The sequence below is a fragment of the Nicotiana sylvestris genome, chromosome 8 (genome assembly GCF_000393655.2).
Source record: "Nicotiana sylvestris chromosome 8, ASM39365v2, whole genome shotgun sequence".
In the NCBI taxonomy this organism is placed as follows: Eukaryota; Viridiplantae; Streptophyta; class Magnoliopsida; order Solanales; family Solanaceae; genus Nicotiana; species Nicotiana sylvestris.
Genome location: NC_091064.1, coordinates 45226668 through 45238816, shown reverse-complemented (window position 1 = coordinate 45238816; position 12149 = coordinate 45226668). Strand labels below are relative to the sequence as shown.

General features: G+C 33.9%; 1 protein-coding gene across 1 annotated transcript; it reads right to left on the bottom strand.

The window, feature by feature from the left end:
* Positions 1-7719: 7719 nt before the first annotated feature.
* LOC138874978 (probable protein phosphatase 2C 55) lies at positions 7720-8641 on the bottom strand. The gene is made up of 2 exons (XM_070153780.1): positions 8272-8641; positions 7720-8120 (listed from the first exon to the last, which is right to left on the bottom strand). The coding sequence occupies exons 1-2, from the start codon at positions 8639-8641 to the stop codon at positions 7720-7722; spliced, it is 771 nt and encodes a 256-aa protein (XP_070009881.1).
* Between the last annotated feature and the right edge of the window lie 3508 nt (positions 8642-12149).

Sequence of the window (12149 nt, the reverse complement as noted above, 5' to 3'; positions counted from 1 at the left end):
TTCTGTAGAAATTCGTAGATGTTCATGAAATTGTGACACCAGATTCTTAGGTAGACATGTATTGGAGTATTTGAATTTGCTATGACACTTCCGCACTTTTCATCTGCTTAACTTTAGTTACTGTTTATATCTGTTTGGGTTGTTTGCTAATGTGTTGAAATCATAGTTGTTGGCTTCCCTAGCTTTCACGAGTAGACGCTATTACGACTCCTGAGGGTGGAAAATCCGGTTCGTGACAGTGAATGTGAAGAACAAATCTCCTCCAGCTCCAAATAAAATTCTGCGATTGCGAGACCTACTCCGCGATCGCGAAGCATACCATACATAGCTAAATCTGCCAACTTCAACATGCTCTAGGTGGTCCGAAACTCACTCGAGCCATTCGAGACCCCTTTTAATCATATCAACAAGTCCATAAACACTACCTAAACCTCCCTAAAGCAATTTCAAATACACATGATATAATAACATCTACTAATCAAGGATCAAACCACAAGTTGAACTTCTCTTAAGTTCAAGAACTTCAAAACTTCCAACCAAGTATCTGATTCATGCCTAAACACTTTGGATCACAACCAAACTTTACACACAAGTTCCATTCAATAAAACGAACCTATTTTAAGTCCCAAAAATACAATCGGATATTATCAAAGTCAACTATCAGTCATACTTATGAACTCTCCAATTCTTCAAGTTGCCAACTTTCGGCAAATAAGCTTACAATCTTTTAGGGACCTCCAAATCCAAATTCGAACATACGTCTAAGTCCAAAATCACCATACAAACTTACTGGAACCATCCAACCACCAATCAGAGGTCATTTATACAAAAGTCAAATATTTGTCAGCTCTTCCAACTTAAGGCTTCCAAAAAAGAAACTAAGTGTCCCGGATCAGTCCGAAACCCCATGAAAACCAAATCACTCATCCCCGCAAGTCATAAGTTATCAAAAGTACATACAGAAAGCATCAAATAGGAGAACGGAGTTCAAATACTCCAAAAATGACTAATCGGATCGTTACATTGGTGAACAAAATTCATAGTTATATGACATTTATGAAATTCACTCAATGTTCATTGGGTCAATTCTATTCTCTTGATCTTTCTGCTTGTGAATTGATAATTTAGTGTTACTAACCAACTCTCTCAAATATATTCTCTATAATCGACAACCTTTTTAGCCCAGCATCTGACAACATCGGGTACACCTATTGTCTTACACTTAGGATTTAAACCGTGACTTAAAGCAATCTTTTAATCCTTTTTACCACAACAACAAAATATTGAGATATTTTCTTATGTCATGGGAATTCACCAGATCACATATAGCCCAAAGAAAAGTTGTTTTAGCCCTATTCGGACTATACGATAAATCTGAAAATCACTTTAAAATCTAAGCCCTACACTTGGGAAGCCAAATCTGACAAAGAGAAAGTAGAGATAACGCCGCAGAGTTTTTTTTTAACATACACGTAACCTACTCCTATGATATTTTGGACTTGTTTACAGGTAAAGCTAAGCAATCCTCTACATGTTAGTAAATATAAACGGACCTTTTTCTTTAATGGAGAATGTGTTGGAATTTTTTTTCCTGATTATGGAAAATAAGATTTAGCTTAAGACGTGTCAAAGACACTGTCTTTAAGGATATTTCGCCCATACAATAATAAATAAAATTAGACGTATCCCCCAGAATTCAACAAGCTCTTCCAGTTATTAAATTGGAAATAGAACTAGCAGAAAACTCAAGAAAGAAACCCATCACATAGAAGGAAGAAGATGATTCAGAAAGTTGTATTAGAAAGTGTGTTTTTAGCTCTTCAAAGACCATGTTTATATAGGTGTTGCTCCAACGACTAGTAACGGCTAGTTTGACTCTATTAATTGTAAAATAACTCACTACGTAATAAGTAGAAGTAAATAATATTTCAAACAGAAAAGTTTTCTCAAACCAAGATGGACATTACCTTTTGAGATATCACTAATTTTTCAACAATTCTCCACATATCTCAAAAGGGATATAAAAAATAGTAAATAAAAAAAGAAACAAAGATAATTTGTTGGGTTTCGGGTATAATAAAATTCATCTGGTGTCTTATAGACTATGAACCAGATATAGATAAAACAAGATTTAACTTACAGAATAATTGGTGAAGCTTATAGCTTCTATGAACCAAAAATTCTTGATGTAAGATAGGAATCTTATTCATCATATTACACCTCCACAATTTCTGCTATTATCGCGGTTTTGCGCTAATAGGTCATGCGCGCGCCTGGTTTTCATGAGTGCTCTAGAAATTTTGCCACAAATTTCATAGGAGCGGCTCCACTCCACACTCATATAGGTTCATCCATCAAGTGTATTCTGCAGCATAATACACCACCTACAATAGGCTATGAATTATTGGATTAAGAGTTTAATAACTCAACCTCACATTCCTTGCAGTCTTGCACTATGTATACACACAGACACTATAGGAAGAGACATATATCAATAGTGCATATTTGATCAACTAATGACTTGTTGTTACCTATATGAACCTACTTCATGGGATCTCCAATCACATAGGTTGGGTTACCATCATTGTTGATACATCTCAAATTGTCAAAAGTCTCAACCCCTCGATATTTCACTTATAAGTCAAAGGATCGGCCAAATCCTCTTTTGACTAGACATAATATGTATAATAAATTCATATATCTAAGCAATTGCTTTATCACATAATGTCTCTAGAGAATGTATCTACTCTTCCCATTGAGAGATTTATTTTCTTACAATGGTTATTGCGCTTTGGCAATCACAATTTATCGACAAAATTATTGTCGGTTTAACTCACCAAGAGGTTGCTTAATCAACCTCACTTCAACGCAATTTTAATACCACAACACCTACCAAAAAGGTGATCACATAATCACTATTGAGCTTTTCTCATCTGAATCAGAGATTCAATATCATCATTGTATCCTTCTAATACAGTGGAAAATTCACAAACTAAATACTAACTCATAGTACTTCTCAAGTAAGGCATAAAATCATCTCTAAATGAAATACACTTGACTTCTATATAAGTGCCTTTTGAAACATCTTTCAACACATAAGAATTTATTTTCTTCTTGCAGTCAAGTACCAAAGAAAATTTTCTAAACATAGAAGTAACTTTAACTCCTACAGAAGTATCTTAAATAAGAAATGGGTTATAATTCAATAATTTCTTCACCCAAATATTTAAGAAACCCAAAGTAAAATACTGTGACCCCCACATTTTCAAAAAATTTAAGGTAGGGAGTAATATTTTTCATAACTTATAAGAAGTATTACCAACTTCTCATATATAAGACATTTCATCTTATAAATAACAGCATATAGTTTCACTCAAACAATTATGTATAGCTACCGACATTATGTCATCATAAACACTTATTTTAAGTAAGTACAAGTACTAGCATATTCGATATTTATTTTAAAATTAGTAAGAAACATTAACAAATCATGATTACAATACTCACTGCCTATAAAACAATTATTTTTATTTGATGCAACCCATCATTCTCAAAGAAAATCTTCACTCTAACTTTTCCTAATAATTCTACAGGAACCCAATTTGCCCGAATATTAGAGTTATGAATCGCCCAACTAATACCAATATTTTTCAGAAGTGAGATTAAAAAGAAATTTTCCATTCCGAGAACTTGACTCTTGAATCACCAAAATAAATAAATTATTCTTCTTGTTCTTCAACTTCGGTAAAGGACACAAAATTAACTTTATTAGTACAAATCTGCTTAGTAGGACAAAAGTATAACATCATTAGCCATAAGATTCGCTTGAGAAATGACCACAATAATTATATCATCCGCTTAGTCAAAATTATATTTGACTTTGCAGGATTATTATTTCTCTCGAATCCTCTTCTACATTGAGAAATATATAATGGCTTAGTATGGCCCCACAAAATAATTATTATTTTCAATAAAGCTTGATCTCAAATAAATAACTCATAGTTATATGAAGAAAAAACAGTCATTTTCAACATTCACTTAAATGACCAAGAGATAAGCAAATTTTATTTTAAGATCATAAAGTACTTCCACCAAAATGCAATATACTTTGGCACTCCAATATATATATTGTCGCCACAAGAATTACAAATTTTGTAAGGCTCTTCCATATTGACATTTAAAAAAAATTATTTCCGTGAGGCAAGGGCGAAAAGAGCAATCGACAATAATATACATATATGAGTTTTCTTAGATCTATGTATAATAATCGTTTTGATAAAGTCAGATTTAAAATCATTCAATAGTTCACTTAAAATCTCTAGCAACATAAGTAAACAGTAAAATATGGATGCATTAGAAAATCAAGTTTTACCACTGCTCAAAACAAATAATATATTGCCTCTTTAAAATTTTAAGAGAGGAAATTCAAAACATTCAAGATAAAGAGAACTACAAAAGCGTCTCTTATAAGACTAAAAAAATATGCATTTTCTTTCACAATACAAAATGCACATACATAATAACACGCTACAAATTTACTACAACAAAGAACGCACAACCCGAAACACTAATAAAATTAGAAGGAGATTATATGTATCATCTTAAGGCCAAAGATATATGCCAATTATATTCTCACGAGAATAAGCATGAAAGAATAAATGTTGAGGAGGTATTAGTTCAATTATGCATACCTGTCACTTAGATATAATATTACACAATATCAAGCAGAAGACATTACCGTATGCCTTTAAAGTCCATCAGCATTCCATAAGTAGCATTCTCCATAAGAACAAAGTAAAAATATCCTTAAGATTGTTGGAACAATATTGATGATTATAGAGAATAAAATTTAGCTTGAAGCGTGTCAAGGACATTGTCCTTAAAGATATTTCACCCACACAGTGATAAATAAAATTAGGCGTATCCCCCAGGATTCAACAAGCTCTTCCAGTTATTAAACTGGGAATAGAACTAGCAGAAAACTCAAGAAAGAAACCCAACACATAGAAGGAAGAAAATGATTCAAAAAGTTGTATTAGAAAGTGTGTCTTTAGCTCTTCAAACACCATATTTATATAGGTGTTGCTCCAACGGTTAGTTAACGGCTAGTTTAACTCTATTAATTGTAAAATAACTCACTAAATAATAAGTAGATGTAAATAATACTTCTAAGAGAAATATTTTCCCAAACCAACATGGACATTACTTTTTGAGATATCACTAATTTTTTTTTGGTAATGAAGATATTTATTCCGCCCTGTTTTAAGAGTTATTACAAATTGGAACTTTTCTAGGACACAAAGTTTTTAGCTTGTCCAGTTCAAAAGTAGAAACAGCAAAAGGGGGCAGGGAGAAGTACAACATAGGATTTCCAAAAAAGTTTGATTTGCTTCCATGTTTTGCCATAGCATCAGCCACTCCATTCGCTTCTCTGAAGACGTGAGTCACCCGAGGCTCGCATGCTCTTGTAAGCATCCATCTGCAATCAATAATCAAATTTTGATACGGACCATTGTCGTTAGTAAGCATGTTAACTAAGATATTGCAATCCGTTTCAACCACTAGTCGCCTAATGTTTTGTTGTATTGCTATTTTTAGACCCTGTATAAGTGCAAGGCCTTCCATGTATATGTTTGTAGCGTGGGGGATGGACATGTTAAAGCCTATAATCCAGTTGTTTTCCCAGTCTCTGATAACCCCTCCAATGCCACCCCTCCCAGGGTTGCATAAGCTAGATCCATCTATGTTTAATTTATAAATTCCCCGATCAGGTGGCTTCCATTTTATGTAGATGGTCATCCTGGGGTTAGGACTCTGGAAAGACAGAATGCAGTGTACTTTTTGTAGATAATAAATTGAATCGAGAAAATAAAATCAAGATCGAAAATATCGCAACAATCGTAGTATTTTATTTCGAATATTTGAGTGTTACAATCTCTATGATTCCTCTTATTCTACGTTTCTAGTATAAATTCAAGGGCCTTTGAGCTTGATCTAGATATTGAATTTGATTTAACCGTCGCGAACACTTTGTTTGTTGCCACGAAATTTATCACGAACAAGTAGCCTTGATCTTGAACACCTTGTATTTGATTGACTTCGTTCTTGATCTTGAATACTTGAATTGTTCTTCGTTCTTGAACTTGAACTTGATTGTTTGAAGCTTGAAACTTGTAGAGAAATTTGCGGCGTTTGATCCACGAGCTCTCTCTTGCTTCTTGTTATAACTCCTGGTGTCTTTTCTTGGTTATGAAGACCCCTATTTATAGTTGTGAGAGGGAAGAGTTATGATAAGAACAAACTCTTTTCGACCAATCAAATTGAAGTGTGACATAGCCGCATTTGATTGGCCAGAACATGTCACTTGCACACGTGGCACGATTTCATTGGCCTTTTATTGTGACTTGGCATGCCTTGTCATTTTAACACGTGGCACAATCCTATTGGCTCTTCCGTTTGACTTGGTGCGCCACGTCATTTGACATGTGGCACTGGGCCATCTTGGGCCTAATGAAGTGGACTCATCACTTTAGCCCAATTAAATGGGCTAGCCCAATGGATTAAGACTCATTTATTTAATCCATATATATTGGACCTATATAATTAATTCATTTATATATTAGCCCATAATATTTATTTGGACCAATATATCTTGAATTTAAAATATAGTCAAATTATTTTATGGATTTAAGTTAAGTAAAATTTATATGCCTACACTTTTAATCCCTAAAATATTGACAATACTTTTGAAAGACGGACCTTATAAAAGTGTTGCGATTGATTAACGTATAATAATCTGAAAATACTTTTTTTTTTAAATGAAAAAAAAACTTAAATAAATCAAATGCGTTCCTTGTAAATGATTTACCGTTTCATATTGAGTGAAAATTCTTTTCTTCCTTTTACTTTATATAAAAAATCAAACTCCCGTCCAACTTTGAATAGTTGACAATTTTCCTCTCCTATCCTAAGCAGCATCTATTTTGTCCTTGACATTTTTATTCCCCTTATATGTAATTACTAATTAATTTTTTGTATGATATCTATGATATACTTAAAACAGGGCTGTCAACACAGTTCTCATGTCTAATAATTGAAAACTGAAATGAGGTAAAACACATTGGCAGGAGATCATATGCTTGTTGTGCTAGTTCGGCCCTTGGTCGATCTTATAAAAATCATGTACTCACGGAAGATAACTAACAAGATCTATAGCTGACGTGATCTTACAAGCTATTTTATCTGTGCCCAAGGGGACAATATGCTTTTTATACTAGTCCTGCTAGCTTTTTCCTCAAATTAATGACATTTTTTCCCAGTGGTTATCCAATTTTCTTCAATATTTTCAACTACTTTCGTTCTGTATATATAGTGCGCATTATAATACTAAAACCATCGCATTGAACCCGTTATTTTACTCTGTACTTACAATAATTTCTTAAAAGAGTTATCTCTGTACTTATAGTAATTTTTTCACCTGCTCCTCTCTAAACTATTACTCCTATAATACTTAGCTTCGACTTAATTTTATATTCCAATTAATATGGGATGGTATGCCAAGCATATCGATCTACATTCTACAATAACATACGGTATTGCAGATCAATAACGAAAGTTATACTAAGAAATTTCATTCGCTCAAACTCATCTGTTAACGAAATTGAATAGGCATATCTACATCATACGTTGATAAAAGAACCAAAGAACTAACTTTTACAGCTAACACATATATTCTTTTGCAGTTACACCAACAATAATATATCTAATCACATAACATAAATGGAACTGTAGAGGCAAAATATTGGCAACTATGACTGTAATATCATCACGCTTGACACCAATACGTTGTTTCCCAGCCTTCAAACTCTCTGTTGAAAAAGGTGTACAAATCAACTTATTTTCTGAATTCTTCAGTGCATATTCTGCAATCTTGCGCGCTAACATCTTGGTATCTTCCAATTCGTACAAATCTATTAGCCCGTCCTGTACTAATGCCTCCAACTCAAAATTATGAACATTATCGAACAGTCCATCTGATCCCATCACTATCACATCCCATATTTCTACTGGAACCTCAATTTCCTGTGCCACACTTGGATCATCAGATTTACCAATATTCCCTAATTGAAAAGGACAATTGAATTTTTTTTTGCTGAATTTCTGATTTGTAAACTATTACTCCGTTTCATATAACTACGAACCGGCTATCTCCAACACTGACCGCCTGTACAATATCACACGTTAAAGTCAAAATACAAGCTGTTGATGAACCTTGAGATATTGTGTTCAAGTAAGCTTCATTGAGAACTTTCTTAGGGTCAATTTTATTCTTTTGCTCTCTCTGCTTGTGAATTGACAATTTGGCGTTTCTAACAAACTCTCTAGCATATTCTCCAGAATCAATACCCCGTTTAGCCCATCCACCAACGCCATCGGCTACGCCTATGGTCTGTTCTTCTATGCAAATAAAATGTGCATCTTCGCCTAGAGGAGCTTTGCCATATTTTGGTATGTAAAATGCGTCAGACGCCATCCACGTGCCAAAATTTTCATCAATAGGTTCAGTATTAATCTGAATATTAGTACTCTCATTGAGGAAGTTTGGACACTCGTCTATAGTATCCACCTCATCTATAGCCATTTTCTTAAAACAACAGAACATTGACATATTTTCTTGTGCGCGTACAATATGGTCTGTCAAAACTCTGAAACCATCTTAAACCCTAAACCTTAAAACTTGAAAAACCAAAGCCGACCAAAGGAAAGTAGAGACAAGCCGCAGAGAAATCAAGAATGTCGAAGATTGAAGGTAATATATAAAACAAATTAATTTCTTTACATGCACCTAACCTACTCCTGGAGTATTTTGGATTTGTTAACAAGTTATATGAAAGCAATGTTAGAAATTACCGTAGTATAGCCCACATATAAGGTAATAAACTATTTATCTTGTCTCCCAAAGGAAATAATATATCAGATAATATTCTGTAGTTATGCATATATGGTAGTTTCTTTGATGGAAAGAAATTACCATATATTAAGAGTCCCTATGGTAATTAAAATTTATGGAGAAGTCCCTAGGGCTAAAGTATTTGCCTAAGAGTCCCTAGCCTACCTATAAAGACGCATGTGACTCCATCAGTCTAGCATCCTACGATAGGCACATGCTAGAAGGTTCCTAGGTTTTTTGTCAACGTTTTATGAAGGCGATTCCCTACAATACTTGAACAACTATGGCTGAAGGTACGTTCCTATTAATATTCCGCTGCGTAGGCTCCGTGAATGTATTCGAATTTCAACATCTGGTATCAGAGCCTGCCTTTAGCTGTCTTGTTCGGTATCTGGTCTTGCGAATATAGTTGCAATAGATCTGTATTATTGTATGATTACAGATTCTCTTGATTTCATTTTATGTCGTTTAGGCAGACCATAAATTGGATAATCGGTAAGATGGGTTCTCTTCCGTAAGCTTGACGGAAGTAATTTAATAGTACAATATTTAATTCATGGATTTTCTAGTTAACTCAAAGTCGAACCATAGTATTGTTCTTGACCTCTGTTTCATGAGTACTGCGTTAGAGATATGCCTTGAATCACTGATTTGTAATGCATTTCCTTTAAGCATGGCCCATATACTAATTTTGTCCATATTCTTGGATTTATAGAATTGGAATATTTTATAAGTTTTGAATTCTTGAAGAAGTGGTCTGCAATTTCTAATGACTATTCTAATATCCTTTTAAGTTATGAAACAAATACGGTCTGCCATGTATTTTTCATTATGTGTGTCGGTGTTTCATAATGAATTTGGAAGGGTTCGTATATTATTTTGAATCCTAAAAGTTAAACCTTGTTTTCTGGAATTAGTATTTAATTGCTGCCTTTTAAAACAAAGAGTTTTGAGGTGTTCTTGAAGCACTACTCAATTTAAATTATTAGATTGTTTATTTGGAGGAATTGCCTTGTGAGATTTTGACACGAAAAGAAACAAACACTTTGATCTTCAGTTCTGTAATATAACATATGTGTTCGTTGAAATATTTGGAAGTTCTTATAATATTTAGTTTAATTGTAAGAATTATTTGAGAATATATACGCATCTTATCTATACTTTGTATCTCCGTTTTGAAACAAATCAATATTCTAGTGAAATTAATTATAAAGGTTTATCATTGTAAGATGTCAATTTTGAAGTTTTCTTTTGTATTATGTATTTAGGAGTGGCTGTAGCATCTTGAATACTTAATATAAAAGAAATTGAGTTTATTAATCACATCACGTTTAGTGATTAAAGGTTATAATGACATCTATTTAGTCCAGTTATCTTATTAAAATGGTAACCCGACCCTATAGGGAGGTAACCATTTTGGTGAGATTAATTGGAATGAGATAGTAAACTTTTAAGTTAAACTATATTATGCCCACAGGTACGGATAAATTTTTATGTATTTTGGTTTACTAGTCTAATAAAGTTAGTAAATTCTATGCATGGGTTACAACCTCTGCCCACAGGAAGGTCTAGAATTTACTATGAATCGGTATTTTACGCGATTCACATTTGATGGATTGTACTTCATAGCTTATGTATGTTTATCCTTGTTTTGTAGTCTTTACCGCTTTTCCTACTGCTATTTTTAATGAGAATGCTCGAATTCCAATGCTTTCTGGTGACAATTATGCTGAATGGAAGGAGAAAGTCCTTCTCACTTTGGGGTGCTCGGACCTAGACCTGGCACTCTATGTGGATGAACCACCTATTCCCGCGGAATCAAGTACGCCAGCTGCTAAGGCTAATTATGAGCGATAGGAGCGATCTAATCGCTTAAGTTTAATGCTCATAAAAGCTCACATAAGCCAAAGCATTAGAGGTTCTATCCCTAATGGCGATAAGGTCAAAGCTTACATGAAGGCAATTGATGAACAATTCGGAAGCTCTGACAAGGCATTGGCCAGCACCCTTATGAAGAGGCTCTCAAGTATGACTTTCAACAGAAATCGTACAGTGCGTAAGCACATTATGGAGATAAGAGACATTGCTGCTAAACTCAAGTCCCTTGAGGCGGATATGTCTGAACCATTTCTTGTGCATTTCATTCTCAACTCCCTTCTTGGGAAATATGGTCCGTTCAAGATTTCTTACAACACACATAAGGATAAATGGTCAATCAATGAACTTTTGACCATGTGTGTTTAAGAAGAAGAGAGGTTGAAGCATGATATACCTGAAAGTGTTAATATGGTGACTCATGGTAAGAGAAATGCAAAGAAGGGCAAAAATGTTCCCATGGAGAAGAAAAACACCTTTGACAAAGATGCTTGTCGTTTCTGTAAGAAGAAGGGACACTGGAAGAAGGATTGCCTGAAATACAAGAAATGACTTGAGAAGAAAGCTAATTTTACATTGGTATGTTATGAATCTAATTGTACTGAAGTTTCTGATAATACATGGTGGATTAATTCTGGTGCTACAATTCACATTGCCAAAATCATGCATGGCTTTCCAACTCACAGGAAGCTGATAGGAAGTGAACAATACGTCTATTCTGGCAACAGGACGCGTTCACGTGTGGAAGGCATGGGGACTTATAGGCTCATTTTGAAGGATGGTTTTCACTTAGATTTAGAAAATACTTTTTATGTTCCAAAATATTCTAAAATTTTAATTTTACTTTCAAGACTATCGATTAGTAGATATGATTTAAATTTTCATTATCCTTTTGTGAAACTTTTGAAAGATAATAAAGTTATTGGTTTTGGAAATTTGAATGGAAATTTATATAAACTTGAGCTAGACCCCACATTTGAATGTAATGTTTTAACTTTGCATGATAAAGAAATTGGCACTAAGCGATTAATTATCAATGAGAACTCATCTGGTCTTTGGCACAAGAGATTGGGACACATCTATATTGATAGAGTCAAAAGGTTGGTTAATGATGGAGTTCTAAAAACTCTTGATTTTTCTGACTTTGGGACTTGTGTGGACTGCATAAAGGGTAAGCAGACCAACGAATCAACTAAAGGTGCCAAAAGGAGTTCTCAATTACTTGAGATCATACATACAGACATATGTGAACCTTTTCCTACCACTTGCTTGAATGGTGAGAGATATTTTATCTCGTTTATTGATGACTATTCAAGATATATAT